The 23301-nt window shown below is 39.4% G+C and overlaps 1 protein-coding gene across 1 annotated transcript in view; it reads left to right on the plus strand.

The window, feature by feature from the left end:
• Positions 1-1142: 1142 nt before the first annotated feature.
• Positions 1143-23301, plus strand: part of sema4gb (sema domain, immunoglobulin domain (Ig), transmembrane domain (TM) and short cytoplasmic domain, (semaphorin) 4Gb) — a 63218-nt gene continuing 41059 nt past the window's right edge. Inside the window, exons 1-2 of the mRNA XM_086304236.1 lie at positions 1143-1289; positions 9338-9645. Of these exons, the coding sequence (XP_086160362.1) occupies positions 9510-9645 (136 nt within the window). The 5' untranslated portion in view covers positions 1143-1289; positions 9338-9509. The remainder of the gene's footprint in view (positions 1290-9337; positions 9646-23301) is intronic.

Below are 23301 nucleotides of genomic sequence, written 5' to 3' on the forward strand. Positions count from 1 at the left end.
GGCTTCCTCCCACAGTCCAAATACATTGTTGGGGTTATAATTGGTGATTGTAAACTGACAGTGGGTGTGAATGGTTGTCTGTGTGTTCCACAGACTGGCAACCTGTCCAGGCTGGACGCTGACTCTCACCCTGACAGCTGGGATAGGCTCCAGCCTCTCCATTTGGATACTTGGATCATCAGATTCAACCACTGTGCACCATATAAAATCAATAAAAAATATAATTTTATCTCCAAACTGGGTAGCAGGCGTTTGGAATTACACAGCAAGTATGTCAAGTATCATGTCAATGATAATGTTAAACACTGTGGTTGGATAACAGGATCACTGCATTTTTGCTATAGACCACTTTATTCTTTAATAGAGTAGATGCAGTCATTTATAAAGATTGCAAGTGAAGCTCCAGGGTTCCTGGCTGCTTCAGTCTGCATACAGAACATCCGTGGTGTATGAGACACGCTGTATAAAGTGCTTTGAGTACTCATGCAGAGTAGAAAAGAACTATATAAGAAGCAGTCCAGTAATCAAATCACATATCTATTGAAATGCAATGTTGCCTGGTTATCTTAGATTTGATGAACCAGCTATAGTTATCCCGTCTAACCTAAACAAGGTAAAGAAATACTGTACCAAAGCCCAAAGTTTTGTCGTTCTAGCTTTTGTCCAGCAGGAGTCGCTCACACATCACATGGGCTCCACTCGACTTTACATTTACAGCCTGCGTGGGGTGTCACACTGGAAGGCTTACTAATGTTTGGAAACATTTCCAGGAGAATTTACGAAACAGTTAAGTAATATTCTTAAAGAAAATTAAAATCAATCACACTTCTATGTGGAACTGACACATTTCCATTCTTCTATTGAGAAAGAACATTATTATACGTTTGTTTTAAATAGAAACGCCAAACACTGAGCTTAAACCCTTCGTTTTCAAGAATCCAAAAAGGCGAATCTATTGAGTAAAAATCACAAAAAAGCGTACACCTGCTTATTATCTGGATATGGGTGAAAAAACATCCTTCCTAAACAATTTCTTTACTCTTAAAATAAAATTAATAGAAACTCAAACAAAACAACAAAAAGAACATGTGAGGTGGTGAAATTGTGGAAAGCCTGTGATCTCAGTGTGTGTGTGTGTGTGTTTGTGTGTCGGGGGGTGGAGGGAGAGTCGGTTGTGTTTGAGCATTGGGTAACTGCAGCAGCAGCAGCAGCAGCAGAGAAGCTCTGTGTTTCACCGCGGAGAGGTCGGTTCAAAGGATTTAGGAGCAGAGCTACAGGAAAACAAGCAGGTGAGTCCTCACTGCTGTTATGTTTCATTCCGGACTGCTTCTCCGTGTTTCTTCCACTTTTCCTTGCTCTCTATTTGCTGATGTAAAGAGGCTGCTCAGGTGAAGGTGACCAAACCGCGTGCGGTGCTGTTTTCGGCTCTCAGTGCTGCAGTCCAGGTCGGACAGGTGCACATGGGTAGACGTCCTCACGTTCATTGACTGTTTACATTAACACTCATTAAGTTATTACAGCCACATTTGTGGACGTTAACTATGGCATAAATGCATATTAGGTGCGTTTTAGTGTCACCGCGTGCTTCTGAGGACATTGAGGACAGTCACTTATTGTTTCAAGTTGAAATTAGAACATCTGCTGTGATTTAATATCTTGTAAAGCCTCGTTGCGGTGTTTTACTGTTGGAGGAAGCATCAATTTAAATGGGTAGACATAAAGCTGAGCAGTGGTTTCTAAAGCACATTAAACTTGAGAGATTCATTGAATACATTCCTTAAATAAGCTTTTTGGCACTTGTCGCCGAGTCTCGCTGTAAAAGCTGTAACTAGTGGCTTTTATTAATGATTACTTTGTAATCTTTGTCATTTATTCATGCTTTATAGATACGTTATTAAGTCATAAATAATCTCACAGATGGCAGGTTGCTTTGGCGTAAGAAGCAGCCAGATTTCTTGAGTGATTAAAAATACTCAATATCTAAAATACTCCATATTCTATTACAAATTGAAATCCTACATATGTGGGTAAAAGTACACGCTCTAAATATTAGTAGCCAAATCTGAGTAATAAAACTTCTTAGACACAAGGGACTGTTTCAGAGTGCTAACATATAATATGGCTGTGTTATACAGTAAGTAGGCTAGAGTACTAGAGGTGTAGCACAGTACTAGTATTGACACAACCCTCATATGCAAACCATGAAATTGTTATGTCAATAATGCAAGTATGTTAAGTAATATTTGTATAATTCTATCTTTGTTGTATGCTTTTGTACAGTTACTAAATGGATTTTTCTGTTGGGGGATGGGCTACTGACCCATCCTCCAACCCTGTATGTATTTTGAGAAAACTTCTGAATAAAATTAGACAAAAACAGACAAAAAAAGAAGATACAGTTAACTGATAGCATTTAATTTTTTGTATTTCCTGTAGTTCAGTCTGTATCAATCTGCATACTTTATGAGTTGGTCATGTTTCTTACATGCAGTACAACAATTTCACAATAAATGTATCAATATGGACTCAGCTGACACTTTATTAGTCACACCTTGGTAGTAATGGGTTGGACCCCCTTAATTCTTTGTGGCACACATTCCACAGTGAGCTGGCAACACTCCTCAGAGACTTTGGTTCATATTAATATGACGGCATCACAGAGTTGCTGCAGATTTCTTGGCTGCGCATCCGTGAAGCGAGTCCTTCATTTCACCACACTCCAAAGGTGAGATCTGGTGACTGTGGAGGCCATTTCAGTAAATTAGACTCATTGTCTTGCTCAAGAAACCAGCTTGAACTTTGTGACATAGCACTTTATCCTGCTGTGAGGATCCATTAGAAGATGGGTGCACTGTTGTCATAATGGGATGGACATGGTCAGCAACAATACTCAGGTAGGCTGTGGTGTTTGCTGATATTAAGGGCCCAAATTTTGTAAATGAAATATCGCATAGGCACCTAGAATTACACCACCAACAGCCTGAACTGCTTATACAAGGCAGGATTGATCAGTCTTTTCATGGTGTGTACGTCAAACTCTGACCCCACCATCAATTTAATGCCGAAGATATTGAGACTCATTTGACCAGGCAACATTTTTCCAGTCTTCTATTGTCTAATTTTGTTGAATCCATTTAATTTGTAGCCTCAGTTTCCTGTTCTTAGCTGACAGGAATGGCATCTGGTGTTCTGCTGTTGTAGCCTGTTTGTGTCAAGATTCAACAGGTTATGCATTCAGAGATGTTCTTCTGTGTAATTTTATTGTAACAAGTGGTTATTTTTGAGTTACCGTTGTCATCCTATCAACTTGAAACAGTCTGGCCATTCTCCTCTTAACTCTGGTATCTTAGTTCTGGTATCAACAAGGCCAGTTTCACCCAGAGAATGGCCCCTCACTCTTTCTTTCTTTTATTTCTATTTTTGGACCATTCTCTGTAAATCCTAGTTATGGTTGTGTGGGAAAATCCCAGTAGATCAGCTGTAGATTACTCAGGTCGACTTTCTTTCCTGCTGTGATGCAAGATAAGATAAGATAAGATAAGACAGATTTTCCAGAGTTGGAAAATTCAGAATGGGTAAAGTGATTCATTACTTATTCTACAATAGTAGTAAGAGCTATCATTTTCAGAGGCATCCTGTTCTCCCAGTATTTCCAGTGGGTACAGATGACAAGTATAGAGAGAAGATAAGTCTTTATAATGGATATTAAAGGAATCTTTTCATATTTAGTAGACTGAAATTTTCCAAGCAGTTCAATTTACACCTTAAACTTGATATAAATAAACAGAAAATACTGTACATAAGCTGTAAGCTTCATAACAAGGTGTTTTTTCTGTGATAGTGGTTGGAAATAAGTTAGAATAAATCAAACAGTTTTATTAGTTGAAAGGTAATTTCCCTGTATGACAAAATGTGATTTCCCCCCCTGATAATTGATCTGCCGTTCACATTAAAACTGGTGTTATTTCATTAAAATCTTGAAAGCCCTGAACTAATGCTTCATCTTGTGAAATATCTGTTATCAAACTCCATGTAGTGGTAGATCAAGTAGTACAAGCCAGAAAAAAGTAATTTTTAGATGTTTAAAATCACTTTCTATTTAGAGCTTCAAGAAGTAATTTCATATTCTTATTTGTGAGTGTGATTGCATGACCTGAACATAAAAAGTTCTTACTTCTATAGATTTGCAGTGTAAACAGAGGCAAATTATTTATATTTGTATCCACATCACAGTGAACACCACAGGGTGAACTTCAGTAATCTCATTTATGGCTCCTCTGTATGCCAGGCACTCAATGCTTTGAGATAAAAAAAAAAAAGTATAAATATAATATTTAAATATAGCATATAGCACATAATATATAAGCCCATTAAAATCACTGCAGCTATCAAAGGAATGAGAGTGTGTTTGGCATTTCAAGTGGCATCAGTTGAAAGGAAAACCAAAAATAGCTCACCTGTTTTATTGATCTTTCTGCAGAAATGTCAGGCTAGGTGTTTTGCATATTAGTCTCAATGGAAAACAGCTGCATCATTCTTTATATATTTCATACTCTGGAGTGACGACTTAATCTTTTTGATGGGCACCAGCTGCAAGAGACCTGTGGTTATAGAAACTGGGTTAAAATTTCCCATCAGACCTGTCCCGCTCTTTGGATCAATAAACTGAGTACAAGGTGTTTTTGTCGCCGCCTGCTCTTTTGTGCAGTTCCTCTTGTCTTCATGTCACATTGCTCGTGTCACTGCCAAGGCAGATGTGTTTACCTTTCCCTCTTGGAGTTATCAGGCTTTCATAAGTGGGAACACATTGGTGTCAACACCATTGTGGGCAGGACACACAAACACGCCAATGCAGATGTGTTGAGACAATGGTGCGTTTGCTGTGTGTTACACGAGGACAGCAGTTGACAAAAACAGGACAAAGAGCTTCTCACTATGCCTTCATCTGCAGTTTTGTCAGAGCATGATTCTGGAGGTTCTTAGCATTTGGAGCAGCTATCAAACAAGACACATGTTGCGCTGTTGCTCTCCCCTCGCTTGCAATATCGAAGGGGAACCGCGCCGATTTTGTACATCAAAGTGTGCTTACAGGCTTTTGTGAGCACGAAGGTGTGCGTGAAAAAGTTTTCTAGTGGGAGCTGTGAAGACTGATAAAAACAAATGTCACAAATGATGTCAGCATTAGCTGAGTGTAAAAGTTTAAAAATGCAAAAATTTTGACTATAATCTCTCAATGGAGTGTTATTCATTTTGGGTAATGACAATTTTAAAAGAAGTAGTGTGGACTGGGAAAAAAGCTTTTTGTTTTGGTTCTACTTCTTTTTTTTCAAACAAGGATGTGAATTTGACAAATTCTAAGAGCACAGTGCTAAAATCTCTTATGGCTGTCATCATATAAAGCCAACTTCTGATTTAGACTGCCTTTTACAGAATGTATGAAGCACAGCAACAGTTGACAGAAACCATAGATAAATACAAAGACTAGTATCAGAAGCAAATAGACTTTGAAGAATAAAGTAGGCCACTTATGCATTACACCTACAGGAGCTGCTCATGCCATGAAGCTTCTGGCATTCAGTTTTTGTGCTGCATTAATGCCAGAGGAGGTTTTGGAAGGCTGCAGTTGTGATGTCAGCAAAGCGTTGGCTCCACTCTGCTCAGATCAGCTGATCTGATCAGCAGGTTCATGTGCTTGTGGAGTTCCAAACACATGTTGCCAAGCAGGAAGTTGCAAAGAACCCTCTGGTTGAAAAACTATGCAACATCAACACTTACAACATGGTTGAAGGGTGTTTCTTTGCATCTCTTCTTTAGTTTTTACATTTTAAATTATTGGCTGTTTTAAGTGCTGATACCGAAACTTTAGCGGTATCAGCACTGGACAGTAAATAGTGACAGATGAAAATTATGCCTTTAAATTTTTTGTTTTTGTTTGACTAAGAGTTTACTGCATCATGTGTGGCAATTTGATGCAACAATTACTACAACATGGTTTTAATGCTTTTTTAAAGTCATTTCAGCATTGTTCAGTCTTCACTTTTTTAAACTGAGATATTACAAAGGTGTTAAAAGAATTCATTTTCATACCTGAAGTCTATTTCATGCAGATGAACATATTCCTGGTCTCACCATTTGAGCATGTGTTCTCTTAACCTTGAAAACAAAGTAATTTTAATTTAAGATTTACGTACCAAGTTTTCCTGGAGGCCAGTCAACATCGGTTTGCTCAGTTGCTATCATTAGATATGGTATGAAACTACAGTTTAATGATTTATCTCCTACTTAAAAACATAATCTTGATAAAAAAAAAAACATAGGCCTACAGCTTTGAAAATATGTAGAGCTCCTCACTTGAGCCTAACATCTTGTAGGTGTGTTTGGGATGTTTGTTTGACATTAAGTTTTATTTCTTAAATCCAAACCATCAATACTGAGTACACATATCTGGATAAACAAATGCATCATAATTTTTCACCATCTCATCTCCTGCTTTATCATTTTACAGTTTGGTTCCAGGGATTAGCACCCTAACTTATAACTGAAAGGTCATCAACCTCATTGTGCTTCATGCTGGGAGTGATTTGCAGCAGCGGCAGCCGTGGAGATTAAAGCTGGGAATTCTCCAGTGTCACTGCGCAGCAGAGTGTGATTCACAGCGTAGACCCTTTGATCGGTGACAGTGCCAGGGAACGGGCAGCCAGGCGAAGATTGCGCTGATGGCACAAGGCCTAATCTCTAGATTATCCATCATGCTGCACGCAGCTAATTAAGAGATGTGTGTTGCAAGATCACATCACGCAGGCGCATTATTTAACTCTCCAAACTTTTCTTTAAATGGTCTGCTACGTAACAGCACCTTAGTCCTTCTCTTTGGCTAATTGGTTGTAATCAGAGAGCAGTGATGCATGTCAGCAAGTAATTTCGTGCTCATGCTGTCAAGTGAGAAAGTTTATGCACGCCGCCTCTTCATTAAAGTTCATTGATGACGTTTTGAAATATCACACATCATTCATGTGGTTCCTGGTAGGCATCAGGTTCAGCATCATGTTTCATGACCTCCTAGTAGTTTCCTATTACCATCTATCTACACCTTAACTATAAAGTAATTAAATATATTTACTCTCTCTCTCACACACACAAACACACATGTATTTGCTACAGAATTAGATTTTATCTATCGTAGGTAGTGTGTGCAAAAAATGTAGCAATATTCAGCTAGTGGATTGGATTCCAAGCAGAGTGTCTCTCTGTGGAGTTGGACACACTGCAGCTCTACAATCTTGGAGTAATGATGGTGATCATAGTCCTTGTTCTACCCTGCAGCCTCAGTGAGCACAGCATAGCAGCACACGAATCCCATTCTCCACAGCAGATCTTGAGAACAGTAAAAATGGAGGATTAGAAGTCCGACTGATCACGGGACAAGATCGTTTCTGGAGAACCAGCTGAATTATGTGGGATTGAAGTGATTTATCTTGTACAGATACATTTAAATACCTGAAATTAGTGGCAAATATAGTTGGGCAGCTCTTACTGTACCTGGATTGTCCACCCAAATAATCTTTGTGTTGTAAAATCCTGCAAAATATTTTGTGATTATAATTTTTCTACTTTCCATACTACACTCGTAAATGCACCACACTGATTTAAATGTACTTTTCAGACATCGCAGGAATGAGATTTATTTTAATTAGAGATGGCACGATACCACTTTTTTATGTCCGATACCGATACCGATATCATAAATTTGGATATCTGCCGATACCGATATGAATCTGATATAGTTTTTTTTAATCAACAAAACTGTTTTTTAAATATCTTGCTGCATTTTGCAAGTCTGCAAGTTCATACTCAAGTTTAAAACAACAACTACACTAAAGCTATTCTGTTATACCTGTATACAAAAAAAATATTTCATAGTTCAGCAATACTGATCAATCTAATAAACTTAGACCTACACCATCCTCCCTATTCTGGTATTTTAAAGAGTACTTAGCGTAAATATTAAGCAACCTAACTAATAGGGTTCCAACTCCCAGCAACAACAAAAAGAAATAAATAAAAAATAAGGAACCACCCCTCACGCTCCACCTCATGATGCTTAATCGACGTAATCAACCTTAATTTGATGCAGTGTGAAAAAAATGCACAGAAATCAATTATTTTTCAAGAAATATTAAATAGATTCAACATCTTTCTTCAACAAAATTGCAGACTGCACAGATGGTACCTTCCCAAAGTAAAAAGTACTATAGCTTACTAGGGTATATATTAGACTTAATAGTCACTATATACAGTAATTGACTTCTATTCATTTTACATCAAATTAAAACTTTGGGTGTCAGATAATTATTTATTAAAAGCTCGACATTTTAAATGAGAATAAGAAAGAAAAGTATGTCTTTGTGCCCCCTTTTCCCTGTTCATGCCCTATCGGCCCCCCTGGCTAAACTTTGCTAGATCCGCCCCTGCACAGTTACCAGCGTCAGCTACGTAGAAAAAGATCCTGGTGTAGAAAGAAATATTAAATAAATTCTAACAACAGCTTATCAAGCTTAAACGTTCTGCTGTTGTTCAGCCGCTGGTTTCCTCTTTCTGGTGCAAAGTGGGCCAAAAACAAACAAGAGACACGGACTCGCGACAGAAAAGCCGATCAGCTGATCATTTAAGCAGTTTCACGATTGAAGTAGCAGAGGCAGTCGCTTGTTAAGCTTAACGTGGGAATGCTTTACAAACATTCAGAGATGGACTTACACACTTGCTTTACTTCTCTCGGGGATAACTTTGTCGGAGATGAAATGCCAGGTTGCTAGCGAAGCTCCACATGCTATCCAGACCACCGACAGGTCCGGCATGCCACAGCTGCTCTATCACGTGATGCATACTGCTCCGACGTGCTAACGTTCTGAGGTGAGTTACGGCGTGTTGCAAGTTTTGCGAGGTGCTTTCGTGATATTTAATGGATCGGATTACATTTTTTATTTTTCTCCGATATCCGATCCAGTAATTTAGGTCAGTATCGGACCGATACGTAATATCGGATCGGTCCATCTCTAATTTTAATACTATTTTATTGCCCACTAAAGAAGGGTCAGTCAATAGCTGGGTTGATTTGCCGCATAACAAGTACATTTCTGGCACTTTGACATCCTTTTAATCTTTCAATTAGTCCAGCGCAACATATCCACTTGGGTGGTGGAGTCCTTGTCCTGCAAACGTTTGTTTTGTTCATAAATGAGTGAAATCCATCACCACCTTTTGACAGCCGCATCTAGTTTGGTATTCAGGATCACATCTCTTTTAGTAATACACATTGTTTTTCTCTTTCTCTGCACAGACTCAGTGTGTTCTCAGCTGGAGGATAATCAAAGAGTCTGCGCCTGGTTGCTGCTGGGCCTGAAGATACACGCTTTGCACATTTATTTCATTATTTCATTATTTATTTTTTGCATACAATAAACAGTGAGCACAAGCAAGTCTCTGCTTGGACCCAGGTCTGTAGGTTAATCATGGGATCAGTCAAGCCCTTCCTACTCCTCCTGCTGCCCCTGATGTTTTTCAACCGACTATCACAGCTGTGGGCCTTTCCGTTCAGCCCATCCTTGGACCTGGATGTCACTGCGAGAACTACCGTCTTCTCAAAAGGTGAGGATCAAGCAGATTTTTTTTAAATTAAAAGTCTTAAACTGTGATTAAAGCTCTGTACAGGGGGGTTAGTGGTAAAAAGGAGATAATTTTAATCTTCCAAAACAATTTTTTTTAATATTAGTTAAAGATTTAATCAGATTATCAGGAAATGGATGATCCTTTTTATCCTAATCTGATCATACATACAAATGTTAAAAAAATCGTTATTTACATTTGTATATGCTGGCCCGCAAATTTCCTTAAAGATCATAAAAAAAGCTCCAGAACATGGCATGATTTTTATGTTTTTATCAAAATAATCCAATTAAGGTTGTTGTACAACAAGGGGTACATTGCAGACAAGGATTACAAACTAAAAGATGATTTAGCATCCTTAAATGGTTGGCCATAAATGGTTGGCCAAAATATAAACAAATACTGGCCAAAAAATATGGAGCTCAAGTTTTGCCCCCCAGCATAACTCCCTGAATAAACAGCAGCAGAAGACATCCTGTTCTCATCCTCGAAAGCATTATGGCAGTGTTGAGCTAGGGGAGCTATTCCACCTCCTATTAATCCCATTGTACAGCAGTTGGCTTCGGTCAGTCATGACCCAGCTCTAAGGCCAAACCAGAAATGGAAAGGCATGAGAGTTGGTGGCTAATATGAGCATTTACTGTAACCAGTAAAAAAGAAAATAAACAAGAAAGCAAATGAAATGTGAAGTATGTTCATCAGTGGTATGGTGAGGCTGCCAACTGTGGAGTAACATAATCTAGACCAGAGTGTACGATCACATAGATGAAGCTGAGATTTCAGCTGAAGGATTTTTATCCTAGACCAGGTGTGCCAAATCAGATTACTATGGTGTTGGCATGAGTAGTTCATGGACATCTGGGGAGACAGAGTTGTCATTCACATCTCTCCACAGATTACCTAAGACGGAGGCCATCACACATTTTGAGATGGTTCTCAATTTGTAGGACTGACCAAGATTTAATGCCTAAAAGAACAATTTACACTTGCTTTTAGGCGGAAAAAGCCACATACTATTTTTATTTTCGCAGTTACAATATTGATATTATCTTTAAACTGGCATAAAATAACACTTTGCAGCATGATTATCATCCAAAAAGAGACCAGATACACAAAAAGAAACACAAAAAAGTATGAACAGGGACAAACTCCATTAATACAGTGTATTTCCAGATGGATCCACAAACACATGTGCACAACCCAGCTAACAGATCGCTGTCCTTATTTGCTACTGCTCCGACTGCTTCCTCCCCTCCCTGTTACGGAAGTGGCACAGTTTTTGCAGTTGGCCCCAAAGACAGCTCCTTCATGCTCAGAGTTATTAATCGCCTCTCTCATGCCCTGTCCTAGATCACACAGCTCAGCAAACACTTCTAATGAAACAATAGACAAGAAGCCTCCATAAAAGAGGACCTGAGCACGTTAGACCTGATTACTGTCTGTGCAGAAAATACTGCTGAATAGGTGTGTTTTGGCACACAGTGGGTATTTACACACACCATCAGCACGTCTTCCTTACACCTCCACCTCTTACTTCCCACCAGCTCACCTTTACCCTCCCTCTCTCCTCACTTACTGCAGCAGAAGCCAGCTGCAGTGAGAAGGGAACTCCAGCACAGATAAACAGTAAGGGCTGGTGCTCTTACCTCCACTCCACCCCACTCCACTTTTCTCCTCTTCGGTCCTCCGAGGATGAGTATTATTAGCGGGCGGGTGGAGTTAACAGGGCCGGCTGTATTGCTAGCCGAGCTCTCTGGTGTCATAAGTGCTATTGAGAGTATTGCAGGGTGAGATGATATTTTGGAGATGGGAGGATGTGCTGCTTGATGTTCTGAATCACAATAACTTTGAGAGCGACTGTAACACAGCAGAAGCTGGTTGTGTATTTGTTCCCGGTTCTGTGGTGCATTTTCTTGATCCGAACTGAGTGGATGATTACTTTGTTTGCTGGAGAGAGAGGTCTAAGGTCTGAGCTTTGCTTCAAAGTGCACTGATTGGTTGAGAAAAGTACACTGAAGAACAATGAATAAAGAAACCGTTGTGGAGCTATTTACTGCAACTACTGGGAGGTGAAGCATTGACCAGACTACGAATATCTTTTGGTTATTTATCAAACAAATGAAAAGGGCTTGCTCTGTTGAGTGCTCATCAGACGGGAATGCATGCAAAATTAATTTAGCCACCATCTCTAAATAAAGGAGTCTCTGCAGCTGTATGTGTTTGTCCTTTCCTACTTCAGACTTAGCTGCTGTATTGCTGTGGAATTAAAGTTGCTTGGATGAACGATTTTTATGTTTGGCTAAAAGCTGTTAATAAGATGTGGATGAAGGCGTGCCTGGGTTGGTTTGGAGAGGACCACCACCTCTCACCATCATAATCTCCTTGCTGCTCCAATCTGTACATTTTATTTTAATCAATTTAGTCTTTTAAATTAGAGACTCGTGCTTTTTAAATTTCTAGTTTCGGTCTCCATTTTATGTTAAGAGCTGGGTTGTGAAACTATTTATCTAAACTATATACAAACCCAGTTCCCAAAAATTTGGGATGGTATGCCTGGTGCAGGTAAGACCCAAACACAGTGCTTGGAACGTAGGGAATAAAATAATAGGTGGTTTTATTAAACTGAAGTACAAAATAATACAAAAAACAATTCTAGGAGACTCAAACCATTGACACAAGGATACCATATTGCAAGGGAGGACAGAAGGAAATGCAGACAATATATACACAAGCAGGATAACGAGGGAAGAGGCCACAGGTGGGAACACAGCTGACACTAATCCAGACAAATGAGACAAGGGAAGCAAAACTGAACAGAATACACACGAGACAGGAGATTCTCAAAGTAAAGCAGGAAGTAACACACACTGAGAAACAAACTAAGACACATGGGCTTGATACTGGGACAGAAACAGATATGGAGACGTGACCATACTGAAGAAATAACAAAATGCAGAGATGAGACTAGGACAGACATGAACCAGAAATCCAGAACTATAAATACAAACTCAGCGGCACCTGAAAATAATATGTTCAGACACTAGAACATAATTAACTTATGCTTTCAAAGAAGTAAATGACAAATCCAAAGGAACACTCAAACACTGGGTCAAAGACCCAGGATAATGACAACTTTTGAGAATTACTGCCTCTCTGTCCCTCTTTTGTCGTCCCTGGCCCAACTTTTTTTGAGAACTAGTAAAATGCTTCAGTTTAAACTTTTGATATTTTATTGTGAATAAAATTAGATTTTTAAATCATTGCATCGTGCTTCTATTAACACATCTCCCCTGATGATTAGAAAATGGCATTTTTGGAATTAGGGCAGCATGGTGGTGCAGTGGTTAGCACTGTTGAATCATAGCAAGAAGGTCCTGAGTTTGCTTCCAACATCTGTCTGGGCTTTTTCTGTATGGAGTTTGCATGTTCTCCCTGTGTTTGTGTGGGTTCTCTCTGGGTACTCCGGCTTCCTCCCACATTTCAGAGACATGCAGTTAGTGGGGTTAGGTTAATTGATGATTCTAAATTGCCCATAGGTGTGAATTTGAGTGCAAGTGGTTGTCTCTCTACATGTGATAGACTGGGATAGGCTCCAGCACCACCAGCACCTGCTTATCCAATTCCATGACCCTGAATTGGATAAGCAGAAGAGAATGGGTGGATGAATTTTTGGAATTGGGTGTATAATTAAGCTATTATTGCAACGAGTACAGGTCTGTTGGTGAATATTTGCTGGTTTTGAAAAGCAGCAAATCAAACCTGGAGGCACCGTAGAAGCTGAAAATAATGTCAGTCTCTGACTTTCCACTGCAGAATGCAGTGTTATATTTGTTCTTCAGGCTCACTATTATCTCCTCATGCAGGCACATTTTGACCAGGTTCTGTAAATGCACAGTGGAAGAACTTATCTGTGTTCTGTCCTCACAGTGGTCAAGTTTGTGACAATTCATTTACACATCTCTGACTGTGCCTAGGATTATAAATCATACATACTCTTCTTACTGCGGGCACTTTTCTATGCTGTAGCCTGAGCCCGTCTGTCATTACAGATTTTCTTTTTCTCCTTGCCCTCACAGAAAGTTGTCCTTGACCCAGTTTCTAATCATCAGGGAAGGCGTGTGAGTACATGTGAGAGTGCAGAACGTGCACGTGTGTCAGCATGCGTTTCATCACTCTTAGGGCATGCCCTGCGAATGTGTGCTGCATATTTGTGTGTGTCATGTAGCGGGAAGCTTATTAAGTGCCATGTAAAAATCCTGCATACATGCATCTCCTGTCACTTTCCTCACTGAGACATGTCAGCGGGGAGGACGGGGGAAGGGAAGTTTCTTCTCCTTTTGATGATATGTGGGTGTCACTATCTGTGGGAGGATTGATATTATTTTTCTTTGCTGGCGCTCATTAATTTACAGTATGCTTTACTGGTTTGCTGCATGAGTGGGAGGAGAAGGACATGATGTATCACAGAGAGAGCGCTTGGATATGTATATAAGAGAGAAAATGACAGAAGAGGTCTTTATGCTCTCTTGGTGAGAACAGGTACATTGAAAAGGCCACCAAAGGCAAACAAGCAAAGAAATAATTCTGATACATGATTTTTTTTTATCCAATACTGAGATGAATCTATAAATACTATTTAATACTTAATTCCTTTCTTGATGTTAAAATGGCCCCACTATTTTCATCCACTATTTAAATAGTGGATGCTCGTATTAAACATGGCCAGGGTTTCAAATAAGGAGGTTCCTTGATTTCTGACAGTTTTTTTTACTCTTGGCTCCCATCATAATGAGAGGGGATATCCCTAACATGGTCATCTAAATCTCTGGCTGCGAGCATAGAAGCCCCATCTGTTGTTCAGACCTTGTGGTTTTGAGGAGCAGTAAATCAGAAGAAAGTTGTCTGATAGGCAGACAAGATAAAACTTGTTTCAGAGGATGCCTTGGCAACAAGACTCTGTATAAAATAGATAAAGATTATTTAGAATTCTACTGCTCTAGTAGAGTCCAGAAATAAAATAAAAAAAAAAAAAAAGACAAATATTGGTCTTATTTTAAAACAAAAGAGTTAATGTTATGTTGAAGGAGGTTTTTTTTAAAGTGAGTTTTTTAAACCCTGAGAGTATAACCCAGCTTTCTTTTCAACTTTGGATCTTTTTAGATCTTTCATTTCTTTGTTTTTGTGCATTTATCTTACTTTTATCAACCTTTATCATGCAGACTATTTTAAATATGCCTGTGCTGAACACACCATCTGCGGCTTGCAGCTTGTCTCTTGGAGTAACAAAGAAAACTGATCTGCCTGAGGAACAGAGAGGACTACTGCTAGCCAAACCAGGCATTCTTAACTCTTAATTTCTCTGTAGTTGGTTGCTTTATTAAAATACTAAGATCCATCGACTGTTTTTCTGCAGTGCTGTTCTACTCCATTTCAGCAATTAAAGCACTTTTTTACTCCAAGCCTCATTAACCTAAGCACTTTTTATATGCCCTCATTTGCTTGGATAAATGCATCATGTATCAGGGTTCAGTATATTGCCCAAGGGTAGTTTGACCCAGACTCAGGGAGCCAGGGATTAAACCATTATCTTCCAATTAGTACACAACCTTATCTGTCACCTGAACCACAGCCATACAACTAAAAGACAAGTTAGTTTATAGTTATTAAAGATGCCATCCCAAAAAGAAATGTTACGTTTGGTGGCAATATGTTTGCACACAGTTTATGATAACCAAGAGCTAGTCACTGATGTGCTGTTAGAAAGGTGTCAGAAACTTGATGACATCTCCCTGTGTGGACAGCAACTGAAAACCACCAAATATGTGAAAGCTCACGCACAGTAACATACAGATCAAGTGTGAGGATGAGGTTGATAGTGAAGAGTGAAGAACTGGCACAGGGACAGAGGCTCCTTCAATTATAGTTCGATTTTGAGCTATGTTAGGCAGTGGTCTTTAGTGGGAGTTGCTGATAAATCCATTGTCCCTGCTCAGCACCACACAGCAGACAGATGAGGTTGCTGCTGATTTGATGAGTTCCTTTATCAGTTTGTCGAGACGAAACATAGCTAAAAGCTCTTCTAAAAGAGACTAAAAGTAAACAGAGACTAGACTAGCTTTTCTAACCAGACAGCTTTCTTCTGGCTAATCAAACTAGCTGCCATATGAATATTTCTAAATAGTTATTTTGACCATGATGCATGTGATTGACTTAATAAAACATCACTGTAGCGGAAAATAGAAATGGTATTGGAGCTTTTCCATTTAAAAGAAAGCAAAAATACTGAATGCATTAAGCATTAGAAATCCACCGTTGTAACCTTTATGGGCAGGTTTGACAACTAAACATAGATTGTTTTTGTGGGCCACAGTGCATTTTTCCACTCCTAGAAGTGAGATTAATGCTTGACTGTGTCCTGAACTCAATTGTTTGCCCATGGGGCTTGTGCTTTGGCATTTCCTACCTCTGCCACCAGACCTGAAGTAATGCCGTTCTGAAATATTGATGCACTGTAAGTTACTATGTTGAGAGCTGGGATGTAACAAGAGGTCTTGGTAGTAAGGTTCCTTATAGATTGCACCATTATTGTGATATTGGCAGTAAGAAAGCCTGCCAGCTTGACGCTTCTGTGTAGATGAATTGTTTTGCATCCAGTATGGTAATTACACCACTAATGATCATCAATTTACTGCTCAACAAAGTCTGTTAATATCTTAGTCTAACCAGCTGCATCTTGTGCATAACAGTGATGATTTACAAACTGTATCAGCGAGACCAAGACTGCTCAAACTAAAGAGGTTTAATCTCTGCTGTTATTTTCTGTTACCTTTTTTTGGGGGGGGGGGGTGTTCTCAGTTGAGACATTTTATGCCTTAGACCCTTTAAATCCCTGAAGCTTACATGGTGCTTTGATCCTCTTCTCCTCTGATAGTGTTGGTGTCTGATTCAGACACGGCCTTATTAGTAATTCAGTGATGGCCGATGTGCCAGTCCTGCAATGACACTGCCACCATTTGAGTGGGGTTATGTTTTTCCATCTTATCTAAGATGAAAGTCTTGGCTTTCCTTCATCTTATTCTGCAGTCTCCCTGGTTGGACAAAGTCTTATGAAAGTTTTGGCTCTGACACAAGCTTTAAAGACAAGGTATTGTATTTGTGTCATTATTAATAGTGGGGTAAACATACCACTGCCACTTTGATGTGCAAAATAAGCATGCACATCAGATCGGGACAGGCCTATTTTTCTTCATATTATAAAACTTCTTAAAACTTGGTCGATTTTTGTAAATTTCTAGCCAGCATGAAATCACCTATTTTGAAGCCTCACTGGTAGCATTTTGGCCACAACCATGTTGTTTTTTGAAGAAAAAGAAGTGACCACATTTGGAAAAAATGTTGGAGTGCTACAATTTACTTGGTAAGCAAGCTGCATAAATAAACTATATGCATACTGTGCACAGACAGATACCTGCTAACTGGTGCAGATAAAAAGTACTTTATTTCACTCAACAAAAGTGAACCACAAATGGATTGTCTTGGATAGTCTGCACAACACAGAAAGCCATATTAGCCAGATAGTTTACTAAAAAATGCTTACTAAAGAACAGTTTTTGGCTATGACAGCTACAGTATTCATGTGTAAGCACACTTGTCAATCAAAATGGCCATGTTCCTAATTTTAAGCCTCACTAGTATTCAAACAAATGATTTATAAGGAAAGACCCAGTCAGACGTCTTAATGCATTCTCAATCATCCAGGTAAGTAAATCTTCAAAAGTTGATTCTGTTCATCTGGACTGAAAACCAGTCAGAGTTTTTATGAAGGGAGAAACCTATAGAGACCATACAAGGCTTCAAATATGCCTCTTAGTGTTCTAAAATTGGGCATTTTTAAAGGGGGGGTCTATGGCGATTGACTTGCTTTTTGAACCAACCTCAAGTGGCCACTAGAGGAAATCTAAGGAGCTTGGGAAGAAAAGCATCTGGACTTCTTTAAGTTGCTTGAAGACATTGCACCTTTAACTACTTTTGGACAGAGAAAACAGATGGTTTGAAAGAGGAGTGAAAGAAGCCATCTATGTCCGCTGCGAACAGCCATCCTTGAACAGAGACGGTGGCTTACGACACCAACTGTCTGCCATCTATAATCCAGTTTTGAGATCCTTTCCCAGACGCCTTAACGCCCACTCACATCCTGGGCCATTTGACCTCAGTAAATCACATGATAGGGTGTGGCTAGGTTTCACCCGAAACCTTGGCTGATTGTGACCTACACCCGTTTTCATACCTTGGCTCGTGTGATTAGGTAGAGGATCATCAGGGAGTTCATGACCCTCTTGGGGGACACTCCCCTAGGACTTAAATCTTGGCCTCTCCACCATTTGACCTTAGAACTGAAGAAGCTTCTTGGATGAGAGGTGAAACGTCTTCAAGCAACTTAAAGAAGTTCAGAAGCTTTTCTTTCCAAGCTGACTACAATGACCTGGATGACTGAGAACCTTCACAGATACTAGAGGAAATGCAGTTTTTGTTTCTTATGCCTAATCTTCACTTTACAGTCTTGGATTGCACATAAATAATAGTTATTACAGCATGAATTACACTTTGTCCTATGGATTTTCTTATTCACATAATAGTTTGCTCTGACAAGTAATTACCATCATAAACAATATTGTTATTACTAAAACATAAACAAATTTGATTTGACATGCGTAAGTGGAAACCTGTCAACATACTGACAGAATCCATTGGCTGGAGTGTGATGTGCCACAATTTAATGAGCAGCTGTGTTTAAAAAAAATACTAATTTTCCTGCACTTCACAATTCACACTACCCATATGGTGTAGAAAAAACACCAGATGGAGAGAGTACTGTGAACTGGATCTTCCTCCTGTAAGGAATTGGTCCCAATAAAAGCTGCTGACAGTGAACAGTGTGGATTATTCAGCATATCAAGGACAGGTCGTCACAGTGACAGACACTTGTAAAGATAAATTGCTGCTGCATATTTTGCTTCTTTTTGTATGAAGCTCCACTGACCTTTTATTCAGCTGAAGGCAAAGGCAATTGTGAAGAATCTGAGAGATTTGTACTTCAAATCTTAGTCAATTAAAAATAAAATGGCTAAATACCACTAGAAAACCATGAGAGAAAATAAACCTGGGCATACTGACCCTTTGAAAGTGTGCACATCTGTTATCTTTTATTTTTCTGTTAATTCTCTGTCAGTGTTTAGAAGTCAGAATTATGACCAGGGACATCATGAACCATGTCCAACTTGTTTTTGCGGTAAGAAACTGCAGGTGCAGTACTAAATTTTACAGATGCATGTGCACATCTTGTAGCTGTGCACTTGAACCTGAGGGCAGTGTCGGGTGCTCTTTTTTATTTTGTTTATAGTTTGCTCTGTTTCTGTTTTTCTTTAGCTGCCACATAGTAAAAAAGAGTGTTAAAAACAATGAAAACTGCCCACTGCAGCCATTGTTTGTGCTTCCCATTCATGCTTTTTTTTAAAGCAAGCTCCGCTGTTGTTTTCTTAATCTTTTAACCAACTTTTTAGCCATTCTGAAACTGCACAAGTGGACAAAAACACAAGATAATAAATCATGTGACATGACCTCACCCACTGATTTGGGACTTCTTATTTTTAAGCTTTAGTGTTCAGAAGTTACGGATGAAAGAAGAGTGCTCACTTATATTAGCATCAATGCATTCATACAGGTGTGATCCACAGACACACATACCAGCTAATTAGTATTAAGTAACAGACTTTAGAAATATAATAATTTCTCTTCTTCTTGGATTTTTTGAGCCACACAGTACAGACCGTTATCCTGGTAGCTGAGTTATTACTATCAGAAGAGGAAAATAACATGCTTTTAAGTGGTTTTGAACATTTTGAACTTGTATGGAGATAGAGCCCCTTTTGAAACATGTATCATATGGCATCTAGAGGCCCTGTAGGTACTGTCACATCTGTGCTGACTTCATTTTTAAGCTTTAGGGGTTGCCCTTTGGTAGCAACAAGTGTTCAACTTTGCAAAATGGTCTGTGTCCATCCGTGAATGTCTGATCTTTTGCTAATCCTTGTCTGACCTTTTCTAAACATAACCAAGTGGCCTTGTTACAAGTGACAGCTAAGAATGAAAAAGAAAATAAAAACTGAAAATAAGTGGTCAGCTAAGTCTCGAAAAATTTTCTTAAGCACAAGATCTCCTGGATGTCCAGTCTCCTGGATAAAAGTCATGTGTCCAACCCATGCATCTACCACAAACTACTTCCTGCATCAACTTTGTCGGTCAAATCCCTGAAGGCAAACTTCTTCCATGAGAGAAGTAGAAACAAAAAGGTGTCAACAAGCATGTTATAAACAAGTCGATCGTTTCTGAGTAAACTGAAAATTATGTCGGTAAAGCAACAGTGTCAACTACTAGCAGATGGTTGGAACAAAAAAATAAAAAATACCACCCCCATCTCACCAAGAAATAACAGGCTGAATGGGTAAAATATTATCTTGATTCGATGGTATTGTATATTCTGCAGTTTACAGACCTGCTAATTGTCTTTTAAACTAAATAAACACTTTAAAATTGCATATTTCAGTTTGTGCACAGCTTCTGTATTTGCCTGTAATAATTTCCTATGGTAAACATCATAATATAGAAAATAATGGAGTCAGCAGATGACACGCCGACATACTTCACTTTTTGTTTTTTTAACCTTTGCCTTTATTCTTGCACAAGGTCTTCTGTGCATAATTGCTTACATAACACACAGTCATGTAGCTGAGTCTTGACCGTGGTAAAGAAGTAAAGAGTTGCTTATATAATGTGGATAGAGTTGAAAGAAACTGACACTGCTGACAGTGTCCAAAGAAATCAAGTCAGGCTTTCCTTCAAGCCTTTGTTCCCAAATTTTCTGTGAGCACGTGTGCGTTTTTGTTTGTCACATGCTCGCCACAGTGGGTGCAGCGATCGGTGAGTCACAGAGGAAGTCACACACTCAGACTGTGACAGACACGCATACAAACATACAGTGGATTTACTATCATCCAGGACCCCACATGGTGGATTACAAGTGTGTCTGCGCACAATCTGGCTACGCCACCTGTGACGGCTCAACTGCCGAAAACGCGCTCATTCTGGCAAACACACAACGCACACTCCTCAGATCTTCTGAGTCACTGATAGAGTTGTCTTTACTCTTTTTCAGGAGGCAGATGATGTGTGAAATAAGCGTGAAGAGTATGTGTGTGTTTGTGTAACCACTGACAGATGTTTCTGAGGAGCATTTTGACCTCTTCCCCTCATCAAACCTGTGTACTCTGAAGAGTCAGAAGAACTGATGTGCAAACACACACACACTCAAACACAGTAAATGAACAGTAAATAGAAACCAGCCAGCAGGCTAAGAGGTTTCTGGCACACCTCAGTGCTCTGTTGAATTTCCCCATTGATTTTGCAGCAAAGCACGAGGTACATTGTGTGTCTCTCTGTATGTGTGTGTGTGTTTCTCTGTGTGTGTCTACGGATATAAAATAATGGCCAGCTTCATGGAACAGCAGGTTGACATCTGTGTGTGTTGCTAAATAGATATTCATAGCAATCCTCTTAGTGATAATGATTTTTTGATTTTTATTTTTCAATATCGAAAACTACATTAATCTATATTTCTACATTGAGAACAAATCAAATGTAATATAGAATATGTTGCTTCTTCTAAGGAGTGCTTTTGGGAGGCAGAAAATTTAACTAAAATTAAAAATATGCACATTTTGATACCAGATGGTGTTCCTGAAGGAACAAACAAGGAATTTGTGACTCCTCATGCAATCAAGCTGGGGATATTTTTTCTTGTTAGTTGAATGTGTAAACTAATATACACTAGAACCACTAAGAAAATATTTTCATGAAACCAGTATGAGATGATTTGAGTTTTGTGGTATGACAGATTATCCTGTTGGAAGCAGTGATCAGAAGATGAGTAAACTAGGCATAAAGAAGTGGACTTGCTTCACATGTTGTGCGTTCACAGATGCTCTTCTGCTTACCTGGTTCTAATGAGTGGTTACAGCATTTGAGTTACTGTTGCCTTCCTATCAGCTCAATGACATCCATTCTCCTCTGACAACTGGCATCAGTAAGACATTTTTCTGCAGAGAGCTGACACTTACTGGATACTTTCTCTTTTTTGGACTATGCTCTGTAAGCCCTAGAGATGGAGGAAAATCCCAATAGATCAGCAGTTTCTGTAATACTCAGGCCAGCCTGTCTGACACCAGCAACAATACCGCAATCAAAATTGTCTTTATTTCCTATTCTGATGCTCAGCTTGAACTTAAGCAGGTTATCTTAACCATGTCTTATTAATTCCACAAGCCACTGTGGCCCACCCATTCAATTCAATTCAATTCAATTTTATTGATATAGCGCCAAATCACAACAACAGTCGCCTCAAGGCACTTTATATTCTACAGTAGATCATATAATAATAGATTCAGAGAAAACCCAACAGTCATATAACCCCCTATGAGCAAGCACTTTGGCGACAGTGGGAAGGAAAAACTTCCTTTTAACAGGAAGAAACCTCCGGCAGAACCAGGCTCAGGGAGGGGCGGCCATCTGCTGCGACCAGTTGGGGTGAGAGAAGGAAGACAGGATAAAGACATGCTGTGGAAGAGAGACAGAGATTAATAACAGGTATGATTCAGTGCAGAGAGGTCTATTAACACATAGCGAGTGAGAAAGGTAACTGGAAAGGAAAAACTCAATGCATCATGGGAGTCCCCCCGGCAGCCTACGTCTGTTGCAGAATAACTAAGGGAGGATTCAGAGTCACCTGGTCCAGCCCTAACTATATGCTTTAGCAAAAAGGAAAGTTTTAAGCCTAATCTTGAAAGTAGAGATAGTGTCTGTCTCCCGAATCCAAACTGGAAGCTGGTTCAACAGAAGAGGGGCCTGAAAACTGTGGACCCATGGCTGGGTCCCAAGCCCAGATTAATGGGGAGGGTTGTGTCATGGAGGGTGTCCTGCTCAAAAGAACTTGGCCAAATCAAACATGACAGGGTGAGAAAGAAGCAGATGATTTGCTGTGCCAACCCCCAAAGGCAGTAGCTGAAAGAAGAACAAGAAGTCTGCATGCCTAATTGCAAAGAGTTCCTGCCATGAGAAATTTTTGTTAGAAGTCAGTTGAACAAACCTAATGAAATGGCCAGTTAGTGTGTGTACTGTTACAATGGTGGATGCGCATAGTAAACACTTTAACTTTCAATAATTGCAATAAGTGTACGTACAAGTTACCACTGTGAGCAAAGAGGTCCCAACTCTTGTCTTGGGAAAGTATTTTGCTACTCTTGGGTCTGAATGATGTCAGTGGACGTAAGTGGTTAGATATCCCTAATATGGTCAATTGAGAGACATGCTTAGGCTTTGACTAAAGCCCAGCTCACCTGGTGCTCAAATTTTGTTTGCTAGAATAAATCTAGCTTAAGAAGCTCAAACAGTAGATAAACTGAGGAGCTACATCAAGGGTCAGTATAGGGTTTAGAGCACTCCTGTAATTGCTGCCAATTGATTTTTCATTTCTGTGATTCAGACTAAAGAAAAAGTTTCTCTTTCATACCTCGGACTCAAGATCAA

The sequence above is a fragment of the Aulonocara sp. 'chitande type north' Nkhata Bay genome, linkage group LG8 (assembly GCF_057382095.1).
Source record: "Aulonocara sp. 'chitande type north' Nkhata Bay isolate Kocher_YH1m ecotype deep benthic linkage group LG8, A_spYH_male_GT1.1, whole genome shotgun sequence".
Taxonomy (NCBI): Eukaryota; Metazoa; Chordata; class Actinopteri; order Cichliformes; family Cichlidae; genus Aulonocara; species Aulonocara sp. 'chitande type north' Nkhata Bay.